Below are 23,212 nucleotides of genomic sequence, written 5' to 3'. Positions count from 1 at the left end.
GAAAAATCCTACCCAGGAAAAAGTAGAATCCACTAATACAATACCAAAGATGGTGTGGTAGGATAGTTAATAATTATACTGATGTTAAAATTTATTGTTAAATAAAACTATTACAAATTAAGATATATATATAGCACCCAAATTTATCCTTTAAAGGGTGGTTAAATACATATATGTGCAGAGACGGGGATCGCCCATGTTTACATGACTAACTGTTGGTGTGAGATTGACAAATGTTATAGGATCTTTATATATTTCACCAGTTTTCTACAACCTTCCTTTGTTCTTTGGCTGGTGTCCTAATTTTCTAAAACAAACATTATTTTTCCAACTGGAAGTTATTTTAAAAATAAAATTCCTATAACTTCGGTGACTTGGAGAAATCGGGGAGATTGAAAATTTGGTGGAAAATGGAATGAAAAGATAGTGGGCTTTCCCATAGATTCGTTGAAGCCCCCTTGTTGGTAATAATGGCTCTTTCTAAAGCAAACCAAGTCTCCATGAGCCTCGTGACTTACAGATCACTCACATAGTTTCACATATTAAAAACAAGACTTGTTTACAGAACTAAAGATGACTCAGAACCACCTGGAGAAGAAATCCTAGAAAGGTCCCGGACGCCAAGTCTCTCTGAAAAGAGAACAAATCCATCAAAATGGGATGTCTCCTCAGCGTAAGTTGTGCATTTGTTACATGTTGTCATTTGGGTAGGAATACTGAAAGGTAACGCAGGGTTAACAATATTAACATTAAATTACTGAAAGACGTGTCAAATTATTAAATTGAACATGAATGGACAAGTGGGTGTGATCCATCCTACCTGTTCTTGAGCCTAATGGTCCAAGAGGCGGGAGCACTCACAGTGCCAGGACTTTGCCTGCGCAGCCCAATGAGCGAGGCTCAATTTCCAGCCCTAACACTGGGCTGCCACCGCAAGGCTGGTGGGTCAAACCCAGGGAGAAAGACAAGGCCAGCTCCTCCCCTGAACACTAACAGGTCTCTGTGGGGCCGAGACACTTGATGGCAGTGGGTTTGGTAACGAGCCATAGAGGGTCCCTAGTGGCACAATAGTTAAAGTACTGGGCTGCTTCCTGAAAGGTCAGCACTTCCAACCCACCAGAGGCTCCCTGGGAGAACACTGTGGCAGCTTGCTTCCTAAAGACTGATATGGAGCCTTTTGGGACATTCCACAAGGCAGTTCTGCTCTGCCCCCGTGGGTTCGGTGCATGGCTATAAAGGAGCCCTGGCAGTGCCGTTGCTAAGTATTGGGCTGCTAATTGAAAGGTTGGTGGTTAGAAAGACAGGCTCCTTTTTCTTCCAATAATGAGCTTCTCTGCTCCCATAGCTAGCTACCATTTCTGAAGCCCTGGGTAGGGTTGCAGTAGGTTTGGGTTTGGGATGTGATACAATAAGCAAGTTCTCCTCCTCTGAGCACCAGCTTATAAAATAAGGATGTGAATCCTGACATCACTAGTGTCTTGCCCTGAATCAACTATTTTCAGGGTTGATGTTATAAGAAGCTTTTTTGTGTTTTCTATTTTTAAAAGAAATGAACTTTAAGTTTCTATTTCTAAAAGAACTAAGTTTTAAGTTTCAGTACAGACAGACAAGTGCAGGTTATGGTGATAAATAAGTGACATGTTTATATACACACACATCTACGTGTTTGTGAACTTTAAAAAGTTCATGGAAAATGGAATTTAAAATGAACGGAATTTTTCTGAATGATGCAACTTTTGGGAGACTGCTCATATAACCTACGCTACCTAGTAAATTGCATTCTCAAAGACACGTAAATTGTCTTCCCGGATTTAAAGAATGAGGTAAATATCAGAACATGCTTGCTAGGAGTAAATAACGATGCCTAAGGAATGTGACTGTCAGTTTTTCCTTACAGCATATCATTTCTTCATTTCTCTTAGAGGATGGGATGCAGACTGTCGTCAATACCAATATCTTAGTAAGGCAGCGCTGTTGGTAGGCAGGGCACATTAACTTGATTGCAACAAATTATGGGGATCACCCCATTCTGTATTTGTATCTTCCTTACAGTTATGGCACAATAGTTTCCTGGGCAACAAATCTCAAGACGTCCTTTAGGAAAGCGAATAAGACCCTCTGGATTTCTGTTGTGTTCATCGTACTCTTTGCTGCTATGATGAGCTTCCTCACTGGCTTGTTTTTCCAAAAGTCTGTGGATGCCGCTCCCGTACAGCAGGGGGACTCCTGGATGTCTCTAGAACATGCCTTGTGGCCTTTCACCCGACTCCAGCACAACGGGCCGCCACCAGTGTGACGGCTGCACAGCCGAGCCTGTGCAGCTTGATTTTTTTAACGGACAGTAGCTGAACTCTGAATTGTTTTAGCTGGAAAGGGCAGCCCGGTCGGTACCAGCGGAGGTTCTTGCCTCCGCTGTAAGGTTTTTATGCTACTTCTGTCTGTGATTACCTCCCTGCCTAAATACGGTGGGAGGAGTCTGCCTCTGATTGTTTAATGAGCTTTTCAAGGAAGGACTCGTAGACATGGTTTCATTTGTTAAAATTTATTGAAATAAAGGTGAATTCAAATCAAATCTTCGTAACGGTGAAATTTTCAGTAGACCAGCTACAATTAGTAAGGAAACAAGTACCCATTATTTAAAATACAATTTGAGTTAAAATTAGATCACTTTAATAGTTATTAGAAATCTAGTCACTGGTTACACTTTATTGAAGAAATGTCTGATTTTTTTAAGTTGCTTGATTTTTCGTATCCATGGGACTAGGAATAGCTGAGTAATCGTGTGGAGAGTAGCATTTGGCAAACAGAATCAGTAAACTGGCAGTTGGACTTTCTAATTTTCTCTATAGCTTCTCCTGAAGCGGAATCCTTAACCATGTGATATAAAGTTGAATGTAACTCAGTTTCATCCATAAGTGCTTCGGAGTATGTCTCACTGCTCTCCTCGATCTTCAGTCTTTGTGCCCTGTCACCGTTAAACATGAAAAGGGCCCACTTGGAAGACTCCGGGTCACATTCTGCATTAAGGAGCTCCTTCACCTGAAGAAAAGAGAAAATGGAAAATGGCTCCTCTTCCGCCATTAGGGATTTTGGTAGTAGAGTACCAATTGAAGGGTTCCATCTACTCAGTTCCACTTGCCAAGGTGAAAAATAAAAACAACAAAATACTTTTGTGTGTTCCTGGTAAACATTTACATATATCACAATGTTGTTCACTTAGACCAATCCGTGACATTATGTTCAAGTTGTACAACCATCAGCACCATGGAAGCGTCCTCAATGCCCACCACCCCTGTTGATTTTTATAACCATAAAGCTATTGACATTGCTCTAGAGGGAAATGACAAATGCAAATATGTTTTATAGAGCCCCTTTTACTAAGTCTTAAACAGGGCAAATGCAAGACAAAGATAAATCAACTCGATGTAGGGAACCATCAGCTTGAGACCCTAACGGTGTCCAAAGGGATCCTGGCTACGTTGGTAATTATGGAACACAGAAAACAAAGGAAAATCTGCACTAGCTCATGACTGGGACAGATCAGTGCATCACTGTTGCAGCCTGAAGAACAGAAACGGGAAAGGAACCATGCTTGACATACTCACAGAACCACAGATAGAAAAGCGTACAGGGTTGGTTCTGGAGCCCTCGGGCCACCTCAGTGGGGTTATGACTCATGACCACGTGGCCCTGGCACTCCAACTTCCATTAAAGGTACACTCCCATACATCACCGAGGGCACACGACCCCTACCCGGCCTGTCCAGAGGAATTCTCTACTGTCATACACACTCTGCATGAGAGCAAAAGTGTTTTCACCTGGCCAGTTGGGATCAGAATGAACTCGCTGAGGCTGAACGTATATCAAGACAAGAAATGGTACCAGGGGTCCTTAAGTCCTTAGAATGTGAGCTCTAGTACAATATGTTGGTGCTTATGGTGTTTATCCATATGTATTTATTCAGCAAATATTTATTGAGCACCTATTAGGTGCCAGTCACATGGTCTCTATGCTGGGGATATCAGAGTAAAATAAAACACAGAAAAATGCCCACCTACAATATACTAATAAACAACTACAACAATACAATTCAGCCTTTGAAGAGTTTATATTTTAGAGGGGAAAATAAAGTAATCTGGTTGGTGATTCATACTAAAGCATCGATACATCAACTTTTAGAATTTAATGATAGAAGCAAGCAGAGGCCTCTGAGTGGGGCGGACGCCCGCGAACCGTGCACCTGCAGCAGAGTCCCTATGGGCCCGCCTGGTTCCCGGCGCCGCACCACACAAGCACCGGCCTAGAATCAGGATTGAGACCACAAGATGGTTGACCAGGACCGGGGGGCATTAACCCCCTCCAACAAATGGTGGCCTCAGGCGCTGGAGCAGTGGTCACCTCTCTTTTCATTACGCCCCTGGACGTGGTGAAGGTTGGTCTGCAGTCCCAGCGCCCCTCGGTGGCCACCGAACTGAAGTCGCCCTCTAAACTCTGGAGCGTCTCCTGCACCAAATTGCCCTCCTCTCTCCAACCCACAGGGAAGTGCCTCCTGCACTGCAACGGCGTCCTGCAGCCCCTCTACCTGTGCCCACACAGCGAGTGCTGCGCCACCTGGTTTCATGACCCCACCCAGTTCACCGGCACCACGGATGCCTTTGTGAAGATTGTGTGGCACGAGGGCGCCAGGACCCTGTGGAGTGGCCTCCCAGCCCCCCTGGTGATGACTGTGCCTGCCACTGCCATCTACTTCACTTCTTATGACCAACTCAAGACCTTCCTGTGCAACCGAGCCTTGACCTCTGACCTCTATGCCCCCATGGTGGCTGGCACTCTGGCCCGCTTGAGCACTGTGACTGTGGTCAGCCCCTTGGAGCTGGTGAGGACGAAGCTACAGGCTCAGCATGTGTCCTATCCGGAGCTGGGTGCCTCTGTGCAGGCTGCAGTGACTAGGGGCGGCTGGCCTCCCTGTGGCTGGGCTGGGGGCCCACTGCCCTGGGGGATGTGCCCTTCTCAGCCCTGTATTGGTTCAACTACGAGCTGGTGAAGAGCTGGCTGAGTGGGCCCAGGCCAAAGGACCAGACATCCGTGGGCATCAGCTTTGTGGCTGGCGGAATCTCAGGGACGGTGGCAGCCATCCTGACTCTGCCCTTCGATGTGGTGAAGACTCAGTGCCAGGTCGCGCTGGGCACAGTGAAGGCTCTGAGAGTGAGGCCACCACGGGTTGATTCCACCTGGCTGCTGCTGCGGAGGATCCAGGCCGAGTCGGGCTCTTTGCAGGCTTCCTGTCCCATCATCAAGGCCGCCCCTTCCTGTGCCATTATGATCAGCACTTAGGAGTTCGGCAAAAGCTTCCTTCAGAAGCTCAATCCGCAGCGGCTGCCAGGCCCTTGAAAGGGGCTCAGGGACTGCCATCTCCTCTGGTGGGCTGTGGGCTAAGGAGACTGAGCCAAATGCCTTTTCCTCAGCACCGAGGGGCAGGCCCTGTGGCTTCCCCCCACCAGACCATCCTCAGGCCCTCCTCAGACCTGGCCTTCTTCCTGCTGTACCCCACACCCCAGACTCAAGGATCCTCACTTTCTTAGCCCCCCAAGTTCAAGACCAAATTTGCTACCTTCTCCCCACCTCCCTGCCCCTGCATGTTTGCTGTAACTGGGCCTGCCTCAGTCTCCCCTACCTCTATTCCTTACATCTGAAGATGATTAAAAAAAAAGAATGTAATGATAGCTTTCTTTCCATAAGGATTTCTGTTGCTGCTGTGGGTCAGGCACTGAGCTGCTAAGTGCAATATTCACACCAAGCAGCTGCTCTGAGGGAGAGAGGTGGCTGGTGCTGCCACGAGTCTTTACAAAAAGGATCGCCCTGAGCCCAAGTCTATTTGATGGCAGTGGAGTTGTTAGGGTTTTTGGCTTTCTGAACTAGAAGTAGCATATATGTCAGCTATGTTGCAGTTGAGAGCCTGTGTGTTATATATGTATTAACATGAAATACTTCATTTATTCTTGAGTTAACGTAAAGAGACACTGGACTCTAGTCTGAAGCCAGAACATTTGATACCACCATGGAAAAAAAAAAGACATGACTTTTACACCGTTGTGGTTTGTACTTTGACAAACTTAAAATAGAACAAACTGACAGTTCCAGGGGGACACGGGAGAGGGGGAGATGGGGGTAAAGGAAGTGGTGTTAACAAACCCAGGGACAAGAGAACAAGTGATCCAAATCGGTGGTGAAGAGAGTATAGGAGGCCTGGTAGGGCATGATCAAGGGCAATGTAACTCAGAGGAATTACTGAAACCCAAATGAAGACTTATCATGATCGTGGGACGAGAGGAAATTAAAAGGAAATAGAGGAAAGAACTAGGAGGCAAAGGGCATTTATAGAAGTCTAAATAAAGGCATGCCCATAGGTAAATATATATGAGGATGGGGAAATATATCTATGTGCCTATATTTGTAGATTTAATATTAAGTTAGCAGATGGACATTGGGCCTCTACTCAAGTACTCCCTCAAAGCAAGAACACTTTGTTCTATAAAACTGTCATTCCATGATGCTCACCTTCCCGACACAATTGCTGAAGACAAATGGGTGCATAAGCAAAAGTGGCGAAGAAAGCTGATGGAGCCCAGCTATCAAAAGATGTAACGTCTAGGGTCTTAAAGGCTTCAAGGTAAACAAGCAGCCATCTAGCTCAGAAGCAACAAAGCCCGCACGGAAGAAGCACACCACCCTGTGTAATCACGAGGTGCCAAAGGGATCAGTTGTCAGACTTCAAAGAACAAAAAATCAAATCATTGTGAATGAGGGGGAGTGCAGAATGGGGAACCAAAGTCCATCTGTAGGCAACTGGACATCCCCTAATGGAAGGGTCGTGGGGAGGAGATGAGCCAGTCAGGGTGCAATGTAGCAAAGATGAAACATACAAATTTCCTCTAGTTCCTAAATGCTTCCTCCACCACCCCCATTATCATAATCCCAATTCTACCTTATAAATCTGGCTAGACCAGAGGATATACCCTGGTACAGATAGGAACTGGAAACACAGGGAATTCAGGACAGATGATCCCTTTAGGTCCAGTGGTGAGAGTGGCGATACCGGGAGGGAGGGATGGAAAGGGGGAGCCGATTATAGGAATCTACATGTAACTTCCTCCCTGGAGGATAGACAACAGAAGGGTGGGTGAGGGGAGACATTGGACAGTGTAGGATCTGACAGAGTAATAATTTATGAATTATCAATAGTTCAAGAGGGAGGGGGAGCAGGGAGGGAAGGGGAAAAATGAGCTGATGCCAGGGGCTTAAGTGGAGAGTAAGTGTTGTGAGAATGATGAGGGCAACAAATGTACAAATGTGCTTGACACGATTGATGTATGGATTGTGAGAAGAGTTGTATGAGCCCCCAATAAAATGATTTAAAAAACATGACTTTTACACAGTTTAGGTTTATACTTTGACAAACTTAAAACATTTGAAGTTCTGAAAACATTTTGAATGTTAGTTATTTTTTTCTTTTCACCTTTTTAAAAGGGTTTATATGGTTTATATAATCTTTTGATTACTTTCCTTTGGGGAATAGCTTGTAGGATTTCACATACTGTACCTGGAAAACAACTTTGTTGGAATCGCATTTTAAATTCCACTGGCTCCACCTGAATGCAAAAGCAGAACTTAATAGGGCCATTTGCCGATAAGCTTTCAATTCTACCATGGGAATCTGTCAAGATGAAAACAAGGGGAACTGAGGGTAGAGACACCGTTCAAGTGTAATCTTTGCCCTCCTACAGTCTACGCTTAATTTAGAAGACACACTTAAAACGTAAATAGAACTGCACGCCTCTTCTCTCAGCAGCTAGCAGAGTCTTCACGCTCAGTGTAGATTGCAAAATCCTAACATTGCCCCGAGTGCCTCCCTGCCCAAGCCTCGTTCCCAGCACACACGCATCCACCGTCACCTCTCTAACCATCTTTTCTCTTCAGGAGAATGTGCTCTCGGCTGAAGGCTCCCTGGCCTCCTTGTGGTTTAGGCCTCGAACAGCAGGAGGTTCTGCTATTTCTCGGTCTACCTGCAGGCTGCTTCTCCAGAAACCTGCATCACTAACCCTGCCCCCACCTCCAGTCTCGCCCAAGTCCTGCAGTTTCACCAGGGCCTCCCAACCATGCCGGCCCACCATTCCTGAGCTTGCCTTCCCACGGCACTCACGCCCTCCCACGCTCTAGATTTTTTCTTTAGCCTTTCTTGTGTATTTCTGCCTTCCTCTACTAGAAAATATGATCTCCAGGGCCAGAGATCTTTGTGTCATTTGTTGCTGTCTGCTGATCATCTAAAATAGGGCCTAGCATACAGATCTTCACAGAGATGTTTCCTGAAGAGTAGTTTGCAAATTACACTACATTCAGCATTTATAGAGTCAAAGGTAAACTGAGTGCCTGAAACAAAATTTTGCTTGTTTTCTAGGCATGTGTATGCATAGTCCATGTGGCTATTTACTAATGTTATATGAATGGCCCCCATACCGTTTTGTCATTAGCTTGTGTAGTTATAGATGTGTCAATTAACAAGGAATTAATAACAATAAAAGTTAAACCTTATTAAACACACAAATAGGGTGGATAGTTTTTTAACTATCTAGAATTCTTCTGTGTTAACAACACACCTTTCATGGTTAGGAACTCCGTTGTCTTCATTTATGTGACAAGTGTTGACTGCACATCTTCATTTCAGAAATATGATAGGTGCTAGAAGAATCATAGTAAGAAACAGCCCCTGCTCTCAGGTGGCTCACAGTTTCAGTTTTGAAAGGATTTCAGTTGACTAAAGTCTTAGGAGTAACATGAAGAGAAGGAGGCAATGGCTACAAACAGAAGACATGTGCTTTGTTGTGTTTGTGTGCATTTCATTTTATATAACTTGTCATGTTTGGGAAAGTGTGATTAGGCTTGGAAGAAGACTAGACTCACTGCGTGAAGGGGAGTATTATGAAATGAGAAATGCCTCAGACTACCTCTGCACTAAACCGACCAGTGGTGGATATCTAACTCGCCGATATGAAGATCATACCACACGCTGTCATTCTAAGAGATTATTAAACTCGAGAGGACCCTGGATACAGTTTCTGGCCTTGTCTCTTATGTATTCCTTATTTTCTCTTAGAATAATATGTAAATGAATAAAGACATCAAACTTTTGCTATTTCTTAAAAACCCTGGCTGTGCCGACAGGTAAAAATCAAGCTGCTAGCTGCAAGTTTGATAGTTCAAATCCACCAGCCGCTCCTCAAGGGAACGAGATTATCTGCTCCAGTAAGATCAGCAGACTTAGAAACTGTCTAGTCTGTATTAGTTGGTTTGCCTTTTTTGAAGCTACTTTAAGATTTATTTAAATGTTAAAATGTAACATCCTAAATGCCCATTACACTCAATTTGGAAGGCTTCCCTCTCACCTTATTGTTTATCACAACATAAAAATGCGAGTACATGGTGGGGAAGATATTCAATCCAGCTTCTTTGAGTGCGCTCATGAAAGGAACTGGAGCCATCCACTGTCCGTTCAAGATCGAGAAGTGCTTTTTATTCTTTAGTCTGACTGAAGCGAGCATGCAGAGGTTTTCCTAGTATGAACAAGAAAAAGGAGTTTTTATAGAAGCAGGTTCAGAAGTGGCTGCTTTCGGGTCTTCCCAGATCCAGTCTGATTAAGTTAACATTTTTTTTGAATTGTGTATCACTCTAATATTCAAAAGCATGCAGGGTGGGGGTATCGTAGGCCTCCTCTGGAAGTTCTGTGGTAAAGACGCTGCATTACCTTACGCAATGTACGCCACCAAGTTGATTCTGATTCACAGTGACGCTTCAGGACAGAGTTGAAGTGACCTCTAGGGCGCCCAAGGTGGTACCTGATTTTTACAGGAACCGATGGCCACGCCTTGCTCCACAGAGTGGCTGGAGACACTCCCCAATCCCACATTTTGGGAAGCAGTCTACCCACTGCCCCGCGAGGGTTCCTTAAGCCGCGTCGGAACCCTTCTTCAGCCTTCGTCTGAACAACCAACAAAGGAAAGCGGAGAATCTCGCAATTCTCCAGTTTTAAAAGTTGCGAGCCAAGAATACGACATACGTTGATATTGAATGAAAACTGGTGGCTTGATAGCGGCGATGATTATGACATCTAAGAGTTGTAGTTTGGATTTGTTTTACACATCTAAGACTTCATGATACAAAATTATTATCCAATTGCAGTCTGGCAAAGTGGCTCTATGCAGCCATGCAGAGTTCCTATCTTCAAGTATTGAAAGCTAAGGTTGGTGGTATTCCCCATGCTTTCTCCTTTTCTTTTTTTTTTTGGGGGGGGGGGGTTGTTTACTGTGTTTCTACAGAATTCCACGCTATCTTATTTTTCACACATGTTCATTAGGGTGTGACTTACATATCATATCGACCCATTTAAAGTGTACAATGTAAGGACCTTACCCAGTGGTGCAACCATGACCATAAATCATTTTGGGGAGGAGCTGATACCAAGAGCTCAAATAGAAAGCAAATATTTTGAAAATGATGAAGGCAACATATGTACAAATATGCTTGACACAATGGATGTACGGATTATTATAAGAGGTGTAAGAGCCCCCAATAAAATGATTTATATTTTACAAATCATTTTGGGAACATTTTCACCACCCCAAGAAGATTTGTGTTGCCCATTTACAGCTAATCCCTGCTCTGTGCCCCAAGCAATCACCCATTTATTTTCTAACTATAAATTTCAGGTTATGCAATTTCTGAAGGTGAGCCATAAAGACTCATTCAGGAATGAGGCCAGCCACAGAGGGAAGTCAAAGGGCTGGCTTATAAAGATCGAGACGCCTCTTTAGGGAGGATCAGAGGAACTGTGGAAGAATTCATCCTCAGCCAGGCTTCCCATTTCCATCAGTGATTTATCACTGCTACAACCTAAGGATACAAACTTGAACCTTAGCTCTTACCTGTTATTGCTTACATAAGTATCCCAAATCGGTCTCATTTAGAATTTATAGCTAAATGTACATCTTATAAGTATTTAAAAATAGTTTTATTGGCATAAAAGCCACATATCATACCATTTAATTGTTCAATCATATTAACAAGAGTTGTACAATCATCACTGCAAACAATTTCAGAACATTTTCTGCTTGTGTGTTATTTCTAAAGGACATGCCCAGATATAAATCAGGTGCGAACTCTCGGATATGGCTTGAAACATGATAGTCATTCACCTTAATGTGCATATGAATCTCAGTGAACAGTGTGGTCACCGTCAAAAGTACTTTGTTCACGTCAAGTGGCCTCAGTTCCCATGACTGGTAGGGCATGTTGATGTGAGTATCCTGAACCAAGGTGACAGGGCTAAGCGTAGCCAGGTTGAATGTTACAAGTCTGCTTTCGGAATTGTAAACTACACAGTCGATGCCATCTGTTCTCCAATGTTTACCTTTATAATAAGTGAAGAAGGTGATATTAGTTCCTTTTTTGCTATAAAAATAAGAGAAATGAAACCATCCACATAACAAAACACCAAAACCCCTCAAACTCACTGCGGTTGAGTTGATTGTGACTCAGAGTGACCCTCCGGGAGAGGCAGAGCTGTGATTGTAAATCTTTACAAGAGTAGAGAGTGCCATCTTTCTCTCTTGGAGTGGCTAGTGCCCTTGACCTGCCGACCTTCCCAGTGTTTAACACACAGCACCACCAGGCCGCATTCAAAGGGGGCTCGCCTCGCTTCTATGCTCTCATTCCCTGCCACTTCGCACGCCTCCGCTGTCAGCCACACCGACAACGCTATTTTGGGGGTAGGTACCTGCCCAATCTTTCACATAACTTGTTTTCGTCTTAAACAAAAACAAGTGTATAATTCACCTATTGTAAGCAAGTGGACAATTAAATGATTTTAGCATATGTATTTGTCCAGCCAGGCAACCATTATCAGGACCCAATTTTAGAATTTACATATTTATTCCACCAATAAAACTAAAAAACTCCCTGCCATCAAGTCGATGCTGACTCATAGCAACTCTCTAGGCCAGGGTAGACCTGCCCCTGTGCGTTTCCCAGACTGTAGCTCTCTATGGAAGTAAAAAGCCTCATCTTTTTTCCTCTGAGGAGCTGGTGATTCGAACTGGTGACCTTGGGGTTAGCAGCCCAATAAGACTCATTAAGTTCATGTAAAATTAATTCCTGTTCTTAACCTCCAGCTCCAGGTAACCATTAAACGGCTTCTAAAGATTTGCCTCATTTTGACCTTCCTCCTGTAGATGCAGTCGTGTAATAGGTGGCCTTTGGCATCTCTTGCCACTCAGCATTGAAACAACCCAGTAAGATAGGTAATGATTGGGATCAGCATTTCACAAAAAGAGATGCAAAAGATAGTTAGTTAGTGCATGACAAGATGCTCAACCTTGTCACCAGGGGACTGCAAGCTAAAGCCATGGTGAGATGCCACGTCACATCTACTGAATGGTGATAATCGACAAGATGACAAACGCTACTGATGATGGAGAAAACTCAGGCATTGTCCCCGAGTATGTAAAAGACTTAGCTACTCGGCATTACAGTTAACACTTTCTTAAAGCGTTAAAATACACAGTAGCCATTGGGCCAGCAGCTATCCCATTCTTCCAGAAAAGGGGAAGCCTGGGCTCACACCAGGACCTGCGTGCAAATGCGCTCTCCCTCCTTGAAGGCCATGCTCTGGTTTTTCACCGGGAGCACGTTCTAGTCACTGATCTGCTCTAGGGGGTACGAAGGGCCTCACTACTCTACAACAGCTCTGCACTTCTCAGACAGTCTGAAAACGAAAGCAACCGCCTTCCTTGTCCTGAGGCTTTTCCAGTGTTCAGCACATTGATGGGCCACACGAACGAACTCTTCTCTGCCAGAAGACTACCCTCTAGCTTCACGTGGTCCTGTTGCCTCTTCTCACGGGGAGGGTTCCACTGGTCAGTTTTTACGCTTAAATTTGATATAATAAAATTATATTGATAAACTAAGTGATTTAGAACCCCTTTTTGTCTCTAACCATATTATTTTAATTTATAAGATAAAGATTAAATATTGCCTATGAATTAATTTCTACCTCCACTCAAAGTAAAAGTCCCTGCAGTTTAATATTTTTTCTTGTAGCCATAGGAGTTGAGTGTTATACAAGTTCTATGTATTCCTATGAGTCGCCCGAGATAAGTAATCTTAGGTAATTCTAATTGAGTATGAATAGTTTTCAATGTGACAAATGTTTAAGAACATTATCACTAAATAATGGCAAAGTAATCCTCTTAAGGAACATGAAAGGAAGAAATTATATGATTGCTTATTTTGATGTATTTTACTGTCAGATTCATTGTTAGAATACACTGTTTAACACGTAAACCATTCCTGGAAACTAAATAATACCTTGACATGGTCTACACTAGCAAAAAATGAGCATTGTTATATTTATCATTATATTTGAATTATAGAAATTTTAATAAGTAAATTATGTAAAATTCCCCTGAATAGACACTTCTTAACTCTCTCCTCTATGAAGTAAATAGCTTAACTAATAGTACTCTGAGGAGCCCTAGTGGTGTAATGGTCATACATTGGGCTGTGATCCACAGGGTCAGCAGTTTGAAACCACCAACAGTCCCATATGAGAAAGACTGGGCTTTCTACTCCCATGGCAAATGGTTACAATCTCAGAAACCCACAGGGGGTGAGGTAGTTAGTTTATTGTGCCAACCTGGCTGAAAAACACATGTGGGGTTAATTGAAGGCCGGAGGGATAAATGGCTAGGTCTCGCCTTTCTAGTTCTTGGTCTCTTGCCTTCTGAGGGTCAGACCAGGGTGCAGTTTCCTTAGCCAGTTCCCTGCTTCAGCTGGCAAGGCTCACTTCCTGCAAGACACCCCTGAGAAGACACATGAACCTACCCCGATGCAGCCCTGGGTGCTGGAGCAGCCGTGTGGAGACCCCGGCCAGTGCGGAGATGCTTACACGTTCACTGACTCAGCTTTCCTCCTGCAGTCGGCATCATAGTGTGTGTTTTGTGAGATGGAGGAGGACTTTGTGGATTGGTGTTGCACATGTGGGTTAATGGGTTAATGTTGGACTTGTGGGCTTGGGCAGCACTGGGTTGGGATGTTTTCTTGATGTGCACTAACCTTTATATAAAACTCTCTCTTATACATGAGTTTCTGTGGATTTGTTATTCTAAAGTACCCAGACTAACACAGGGGGTGACTATGAGTCAGCGTGGACTTGACGGCAGCGAGAGAGTGTGCGCTAGTGAGTTTATCTGCCCCCAACCTATCATCGATACCTTTACAAACAGACGGACATAAAATACCTGATGTTAAAAACAAAGCTATGTAGCTTTCATGCAGGCTTCTTCAGCTACACACATCTGTTCACAAGGTGGAGACCTTTCTAAGTTCAGCCAGCTCACCGCAGTCATTAGCTTCTACCGCTGTTGATTGTTCAGTTTTAATGAATATCTTGAGTAAGAAGTCATTTCCCATGATTCAAGGATCAAAAATTACCAAGAAGCCTATTAAGATTCGTTTCCTTCTTCGCAGGGCGTCCCACGTGCTCATTCTCAGTACTCATTTGCAATGTGAAGTTCATGTGGCATAGGTGTTAATGCCAATCGCCCACTCCATCTCAATTATTTGGTTAGACCAAGAGATAACAGGCTTTCAACTGATTTATTTCTTTTGATTTGCTAAACAATTAGATGTTTAATTCATTTCTTTATTTTTAGCACAATGACCTAACAATGAACGAATTGTTTAGATGATGGCCAACATACATTTAATAACTTTTAAACCCAAACCCCTATTCATTTTCATCAAGAGCATGCACCACAAAGACCGTAGAACTGGCTTAGGAATATGTAAGATTAGAAATCCACTCTTCATGCTGCACCACCTCTTTCAATGTGTTTGTATGATTATGACAGCTGGTAATGACAGTGCTATACCTTCAGGGTCCCACCTTGCCACTATTGGATCTTCAAAAAATAATACATTTTCCTGAACCTTGATGGTGACCACTATTGGTGGGAAGATGTTTTCTACTTCCAAGTCTTCGGAGATTTCTGGAGGATATTTATATTTCTGTAATCCTTCTTTGAGTATCTTTTTTAAAAAAAGAACAATACAACAACTAGTTAGCAGCTTATGGACAAGAATGTGAACGGCAATCATTACAGAATACGATAATTTTAAATAAGCAATGGAGTCTGGTTCCATTCCTCTATAGGTTGACTACCCAAAATGTTTTAAATTACATGCTCTTCTTTGTGATTAATAAGGTTGAATCTCAACATAGATTTAAATGTTAAATCTTTTGAGACAAAGTGTGAGAAAGCCTTTTACTGATAAATTTTGATTCATCAATCAACCTGCTGTTTGACAGTTCCTTAAGTTACCATATGAACCAGAAATTCCACTCTGGGATATACACTCAAAAAATTAAAAAGCAGATACTCAAACAAATACTGGTTATACAATTATATATAGCAGGAATATTCACAACAGCCAACAGGCAGAAATAACCCAGTGACTACCCAGAGATGGATGACAGGCACGGTGCTCTAATAGAGTGGAATGTTTCCCTGCCATAAAGGAAAGACATATGACATATGCTATGCAGGTGAGCTTGAGCACAATTATGTTTTAAAAAAAGTAGCCAGATAAAGCATCACCTAGTCCAGAATAAATAAATCCATAAACATAACAAAAATTGGTGACTGCTAGGGAATGGGAGAAAGAGGAATAAGGAGTAACTAACTGGTTAATAAACCAAAACCAAACTCACTGCTTATCGAGTCAATTCTGACTCAGAGTAACCCTACAGGACTGCCTCTGTGGATTTCCAGAGCTGTCGATCTCTACAGGGGGAGAAAGCCTCATCTTTTGCTCACGGAGGGGCTAGCTGGTTCAAACTGTTGACCTTGTACCTACAAGCCCTATGAGTGGCCCCTAATGCCATCAGGACTCCTAATGGATACGAGGTCTTATATGGAGATGACAAAGATGCTTTAGAAGAAGACAAAGGTGGTGGTAGTACATTGAAAATACACTACTCGTTGCTGTGGGCTGTTCACTGGCTGCAGCTGATAGCAACCCTATAGGACAGACTAGAACTGCCCTGCAGGGTTTCCTAGCTCTAAATTTTGACAGGTGTTGCCCCTAACATGTACACATTAAAATAATCAATTTTATTTTATGTGAATTTCATCTCAATGAAGAGAAAAAAAGAGAGGGGAAGAATCAACCTACTTCCACCATCATCCAGCCATTCACCGGTTTACACTGTGGGGGGAGCTCCAAGATATCCAAGTGGTACACGCCACCCAGAGATGTGAACTGTAATAAATCAATCTCGTGTTCTTCAAAGAATTTTGGCTTTTCACACGTATTCTCTACCAGCAACAACTGGGCTAAAATGAATCAGATCAATACAATTTCTAAGTAAGGCATAACATTAAAAATATTTTCTTAAGAGAAAATTGAAAAAGTATTAATAAAGTAACATTTTAATTAATTGTCAGCTCAAAAAAACTCATTGCTATAGAGTTGATTCTGACCCATAGTAACCAGTAGGGCAGAGTAGAACTGCCCCGGTGAGTTGCCAGGATTGTACAGTTTTATAAGAGTAGAAAGTCTCATCTTTCTCCTATGAAATGACTTGTGGTTTTGAACTGCTGGCCTTGTAGTTAGCAGCCCAATGTATATCCCACTATGCCATCAAATAATGGTCATCTCACAACTATTAATACAACTAACTATGGAAGTAAGCTAGGTAGATGTAAGGGTAAGATGTCGGGGAGAGCTTCACTTATAGTTCACTTACTAACACTGTAGAAAAGTTTAAACAATAAGTAGGGATAATTCTATAATTAAAATATGTATTTTATTAAAGATAAAATTAACATAAAATTCAGTAATTGCCAAAAGTACTTGAAGTTGAACACCATGAGGTTAAAACTATGAGTTTAAAAAATTAAAAGGAACTGCAGCCTCCCGACACAATCACTGAAGACAAAGTGGGTGCACAAGCAAATGTGGAGAAGAAAGCTGAAGGTGCCCAGCTATTAAAAGATACAGCATCGGGGGTCTTAAAGGCTTGAAGGTAAATAAGTGGCCATCTAGCTGAGTAGCAACAAAGTCCACATGGAAGAAGCACACCAGCCTGTGTGACCACAAGATGTCGAAGGGATCAGGCATCAAAGATCCAGAACAAAAAAATCCTATTAATGGGAATGAGGGGGGGTACAGAGTGAAGACCCAAATCCCATCTGTAGATGATTGGACATCTCCTTTCTGAAGGGTCACAAGGAAGAGACAAGCCAGTCAGGGTGCAGTATTAGCACCAATGAAATATACAACTTTCTTCTAGTTCTTTAATGCTTCCTCCCCCCTACTATCATAACCCCATCCAGCTAGACCAGAAGATGTACACTGGTACAGATAAGAGCTGGAAACACAGGAAGGTGGGGGGGGGGGAGAAAAGGGGAACTCATCACAATGATCTATCTATAACCCCCTCACAGGGGGATGTACAACAGAAAAGTGGGTGAAGGGAAACATGGGTCAGTGTAAGACATGAATATAAAAAATTATCAAGGGTTCATGAGAGAGGGAAGGAGGGGAAAAATGAGAAGCTGATACCAAGGGCTCAAATAGAAAGTAAATGTTTAGAAAATAATGATGGCAACATATGCACAAATATGCTTTACACAATTGATGCACGGATTGTTATAAGAGCCCCCAATAACATTATCTTAAGAAAACAAAAAACTTCTGAGTTTACAAAGCCAACCACAATAAAAGGGGAAGGGGGACAAATTTGAATCCAAAGATGAAATTAAAGCTTTTTTCATTTCTAACAAAGACAGACTTAGCTCACAGAAAAGCAGATCTAGAGATGGCAAGAGAAGAAACTGGTTTGGATAATATCTCTGGTCCACAAATGAATCAGAATCAGACAAGCTCTATGATTACAAAATTCTCCATGCCTAATCAGAGACACCATAGCAGTTATGGGATGGACCGCCAATCATAGAGTCGGCAGCTGGAGACCCTCGGCCCTCGGCAGGAGAGAGACAAGGTTTTCCACTCCTGGAAACAGTTACAGTGTCGGAAACTCACAGGGGCAGTTCTAGCCTGTCTGACACGGTCTCTATGAGTCAGGATCGACTCAATGGCAGTGAGTTTGGTTTTTTGGTTTTAATCACAGGGAACATCTGAAATCATGTATCACACAGCCAGTTCTTTCATTATAGCTCTTTCAGTATATCATAGCGGTTAATAGGAAACCAGAGTGCTTAAAGCACACATTTTACTCGCGGTTCCACCTTGGGACAAATATCTACATGAACATTTCCATCCTCAGTTTCTTCATCTAGAAAATGGGGATAACAGTGGTATCTGTCTGACAGAATTTGAGAGAAGAGTACATGAGTTGATCCGTGTGAAGTGCTTAGAACTTGTACCAAATAGTACAAATTTGGGAACTGTTAGTGCTATCTTTTATTAGTATAAGTTTTCCCTCCCATAAAGGGACGCACCCTCGCTGACACTGAGCTTAACCTATGAGGATCAGGTCCTACAGTTAATGGAAATAACCAAAGAAACTTTCAGTCAGGCAGTTACCCGTTTTTCCTTGTGGGCAGTCAAAAGACTGTACGCTTTAATCGATTTTCAAGTTCATTTAATTATTAAGTCGTTTATCTGAAAAGACAGCAAGAAAGAATACTGTGTAGGAACAGATGTTTTTGATATATATTATTTTGTGAGCATCATGTAAACATACTAGATGTTAGACAGAGGTTCATTAACATCTGCAGGATCGTATTTCTAACAGGATGTTCACCCAATACAGATTATAGAAAAAATCATAAAGATATAGACCTAGGTGACTTTTGAAACAAATAAAAATGTGTTCGAAAAAGTGAAATGAAGTAAGCAAGAGACCTGTTTTGAAAAATATGCTAAGAGATAGTTTTAAAATAGAGTCCTTGGGAACCCTTGAGAAAGATACACATCCATCCCAGACTAAAAGATGGATCAGTTAGGTGCACCATCTCTTTCACAGAAGTGGCCTGCTGACAGAGGGGGCTGTGTGCGGAGCCGTCAACCACAAGGTCAACAGTTTGAGCTCACCAGCCACTCTCTGGAGAACGATGAAGCTGCCTATTCCCATAAAGACTGGAAGTCTCAGAAACCCAACGGGGCAGTTCTACCTGGTCCCTCTTTGGGTTGGCTATGAGTCAGAATTGACTCAATAGCAGCGTTCTGTTTTTTTTATTTGAATCTATTTCCACAAGCATCCCTGGTTGCGCAGTAGTTAACCCCTCGAGCGCTAATTGAAAAGTCAGTGATACAAATCTACCAGCCACTCCGCATGAGAAAAATTGTGGCAGTCTGCTTTGGTAAAGATTACAGCCTGGGTGAGCCAATGGGTCAGTTCAGCTCTGTCCTACAGAGTCACTATGAATCAGAATCGACTCAAGAGCAATGAGCTTAGGTTTATCATTTTCATATTTGTAAACTATACCCCAATTGCTATTTTCTAAAACAAGATGAAATACAAAAAACTATAAATACTCCAAGTATTGAGCAAGACCCAATTGTGTGTACTTGAATTTATTGCAACATTTATTGTAACAATAAAATATTAGGAGTAATTTCACTATTTAGCAACAGGATTAAGTTACATAAATCATGTTTTTCTATTGGTGTGCAATGCTAAAACAGAGATGTTACCAATGTTTGAACTAAGGCAATATCCTTTGTTATATGGAAAAATTAATTCACAATGAAAACATTTGGATGGTATTTTCTCTTGGTCTTATGAAATCAGAGAGATGAAAAGAGTAAGAACATAAAAGAAAATCTCTCTTATCTCTGGTTGTTTCAGAGGAGAGATTATGAAAATGCTTCACTTTAAATCTAGTGCTGCAATGTCTGAATGTTTGAAAAAGGACAATGCATATCCCAAGCAGAAAATCTCAGTCATACCAAATGCTAAAAACATTCATTTAGATTAGAAGAATACCTGCTAAAACTTTTTTACTTAATAACTTCATCTCCACTTCAAATTTTGTGGCTTCAGAGTCTTCCACAACAAAACTCTACAAAAATCAGAGAGATGGGTATGATCATCAGTGCTTCCGCTCAGAATCATTCTCTGACCTCCCTACAGGCGCCCAGATCCCCCCTGTAGGGCCTCAACCCACCCTTACTGTAGCACAAAACTGGACAAAGCACCAACATCTGAAGAAAGACACCTTCCCACAAAGCTTTCCCAAAGCAGGAGCGCGCCTGCTCAGTGTCCGGCGCATAGCCACTGTGCCACCCGGGCTCTGGCGATATAGACAGGGAATGTTATTTATTTTCACTTTGGTTTCAGTCAATGAGTACATTTTTCTTCATTTTGACAATTAGCTGTCTTACAGGGTACTTCTAAAGTCAGCTTTGGATAAGCCTTTCCTGGAAATTGAGGATGCAATGTACCAAATAACATAGGCGATGGCCTTACAGCATGCTCTAGGATACTAAAAAGAATACAGCAACAAAGGCTTATATGATCTATGCTTTATATCTAAACATGCCACCGTCTTACCTCTGTGACCATGAGCAAACGACATAATCTTTAAAGCCATTGCTGTCGGGCCTACTATGACTCATAATGGCCTTCTAAGACCATTTGCAAGTTTGTAAATCCTTGGGCTAGCTGGTTGATTTGAGTTGCTGACCTCTCCCTCTACAGTCAAGTGCTTAGTCACTGTGCTACCAGAAATCCTTCATTCAACCATTATGGGCCTCAACTTCCCTACTTAGACAACAAGAAAATATATTTCGCACGATTTGCCCTACATGGAGCCCTAGTGGTACCGTGTTTAAGTGCTTGGCTCCTAACTCAAAGGTTGGTGGTTCAAACCTACCTGTGGCTCTGGGAGAAAGAAGCGACAGTCCGCTTCTGTGAATGCAGGCTTGCAAACCCTCTGAGTTTTCGACGCTGTCCTAAAAGGTTGCTGTGAGTCAGAAGTGACTCAGCAGCAATGAGCTGATTTGGCGCATACTCTACATACGATAGCTTGGAAACCACCCGAAGGCATGGCTCTCACTATCCCGACCTCATAGACATGGGAACAAAGTTAAATGAGGTCTTAAGAGTCAAATAAAATAAAAGGAGGAAAAGGATTTGGTAGACTGTAAATCACTATAACATACACAGTGGGTATTACTGTTACAGGAATCTGGTCTGTGTGTCCTAATATTTGCAAATGAACAATAACATGAAAGCTTTACTTAGCTCTCAGATATCACCCGACGCTTCTGCAGCAAACACAAAAGAAAACACAAAACCCATTAGATCAGAATTTGAGTCCAAAGTGCAAAAGCCAGCTAATGCCACTTTGCTGTCAACTTCAGCCATCCTGCAAAGCAAAGCCCTCTTTAGAAATGACTCTTTTTCTAACTCTCATCACCACATTACCTTTGGATTTTCCTCTTAACCAGTTATTTATTTCCAAGGTCTGATTTAGTAACCTCCAGTCTCTTGGGTTACCAAGTTAACAAACAGTGTGGTGATAGAACAGCGGTTCTCAACCTGTGGGTTGTGACTCCTTTGGGGGTAAAATATCCTTTCACAGGGGTCGCCTAATTCATAATAGTAGCAAAATTAGAGCTATGAAAATAATTTTATGATTAGGGGTGTCACCACAACATGAGGAACTGTATGAAAGGGTCGAGGCATGAGGAAGCTTGAGAACCGCGGTGATAGAAGGTAAGAGGTCCACAATAAGGAAACAAAGGAAGACGAGCAACTCTGTAGAAATTGGGTGGATGATGGTAAGAAATGCTACCCAAAGGTGACAAAATCTGAACTAAGTCCCCCCCCCCCAAAAAAATGGTAGGAGGGAATTCTAAGCATGAGTAAAGCTATAAAGTCATGAAACAAAACAGAAGGTTTCCAAGCACACCAAGTGGTCTGGTATGGTGGGAGTCTTATAAGCAAATGTGAAGAATTGAGACTGAAGAGAGGCCGTATCATGGAGAAAACTCAGTGCTACATTTAAGGCTTTAGAATTCTCTCTGAAGGGGAAAGGAGAGCCAACTAAAACAGTTAGTAGGAAAGTAACGCAAACAGCATTTGAAAAGAGCATTCCTGGAGAGCTGATGGGTGAATTATTTAAGGAAATGTAAGACGTCAAGGCTATAGACACCAAAGTCTAAGTCACGGTAGAAGCAATGGGAACCTAAGTAGGAGGTACAAGTGAGAGATGAAAAGAAAGTCAAATCAGGAAAATGATGACGGCAACATATGTGTTGACAGAAGGGATGGATGGATGGATTGTGATAAGAGATGTATAAGCTCCCAATAAAATGATTTAAAAAGCAGAAGAAGAAAGTCAAATCAACAGAACTTAATGATAGAATATAAGAAACAACCTAAGGGAAAGAGACGAAGGGTGTTTTTCAGATTTCTGGCTTAGGTAGATGGTAACAAATAACAGGAAAAGTCAGGGAGAAAGAGAAATGAATTTGGATATTTCTATACTGAATTTTAGGAGTCTGTGAGACATCCGGGAGCCCTGGTGGCATAGTGGTTACTTGTTGGGCTGCTAACCACAAGGTCAGTCGTTTGAAACCATCAGCTGCTCCTAGGGAGAAAGATGAGGTTTTCTACTCCCCTAAACAGTTAGACTTGGAAACCCACAGGGGGAGTTCTACTCTGACTTATAGATTCACCAGGAGTCAGTATTGACTTGACGGCAGTGCTTTTAGGGTTTTTGTCTGTTTGGGGTGGGACATCCAGGTGGCCTTTGATTTGAAAGCATGTTTGTTGAAAATATGTTATTATTTCTTTCTTACAGGAAGGTTATCATTGCTCAAAATGCCAAAGATATCAAACCAATATGTCAGTTAGGCTGAGCAGTCCACATCCTGAAAAGTGGGAATCTTTGAGGCCCAAACTGGCTTCTTACTTTGGTTACAACTTTTTCAACCAAATTTTCCTCTTGATCCCGCAGGGCTTGAGCAAACAACCATACAACAACAGGTGCTATCCCGTCTATGTCATCACATAACAAGGAAGACAAGCACAGGTTTCTATGTTGCCTTTACATGGTCACCACTTTTACTATGTTACTCTTTGGTTCCAATGATTCTGTGTGTGTGTGTGTGTGTGTGTGTGTGT

The 23,212-nt window shown here is 42.4% G+C and overlaps 2 protein-coding genes and 1 pseudogene across 3 annotated transcripts in view; 2 read left to right on the top strand and 1 right to left on the bottom strand.

Annotated features, from left to right (window-relative positions):
• The window catches only part of IRAG2 (inositol 1,4,5-triphosphate receptor associated 2), a 42,292-nt gene extending 39,996 nt beyond the window's left edge, over window positions 1–2,296 (top strand). For both annotated transcript variants that reach the window (XM_075553050.1, XM_075553051.1), the window contains 2 exons: window positions 566–673; window positions 2,053–2,296. In XM_075553050.1, the coding sequence (XP_075409165.1) occupies window positions 566–673; window positions 2,053–2,296 (352 nt within the window). The remainder of the gene's footprint in view (window positions 1–565; window positions 674–2,052) is intronic.
• A 313-nt stretch (window positions 2,297–2,609) lies between these two features.
• The window catches only part of DNAI7 (dynein axonemal intermediate chain 7), a 71,741-nt gene continuing 51,138 nt past the window's right edge, over window positions 2,610–23,212 (bottom strand). The window contains exons 9-15 of the mRNA XM_075553049.1: window positions 20,066–20,141; window positions 16,285–16,445; window positions 14,982–15,138; window positions 11,247–11,461; window positions 9,441–9,608; window positions 7,601–7,714; window positions 2,610–3,039 (exon numbers count right to left, since the gene is read on the bottom strand). Of these exons, the coding sequence (XP_075409164.1) occupies window positions 2,761–3,039; window positions 7,601–7,714; window positions 9,441–9,608; window positions 11,247–11,461; window positions 14,982–15,138; window positions 16,285–16,445; window positions 20,066–20,141 (1,170 nt within the window). The 3' untranslated portion in view covers window positions 2,610–2,760. The remainder of the gene's footprint in view (window positions 3,040–7,600; window positions 7,715–9,440; window positions 9,609–11,246; window positions 11,462–14,981; window positions 15,139–16,284; window positions 16,446–20,065; window positions 20,142–23,212) is intronic.
• LOC142450573 (mitochondrial glutathione transporter SLC25A39 pseudogene) lies at window positions 3,589–5,391 on the top strand (annotated as a pseudogene).

The sequence above is a fragment of the Tenrec ecaudatus genome, chromosome 6 (assembly GCF_050624435.1).
Source record: "Tenrec ecaudatus isolate mTenEca1 chromosome 6, mTenEca1.hap1, whole genome shotgun sequence".
Lineage (NCBI taxonomy): Eukaryota > Metazoa > Chordata > Mammalia > Afrosoricida > Tenrecidae > Tenrec > Tenrec ecaudatus.
This window is presented reverse-complemented; position numbering and strand designations above follow the sequence as displayed.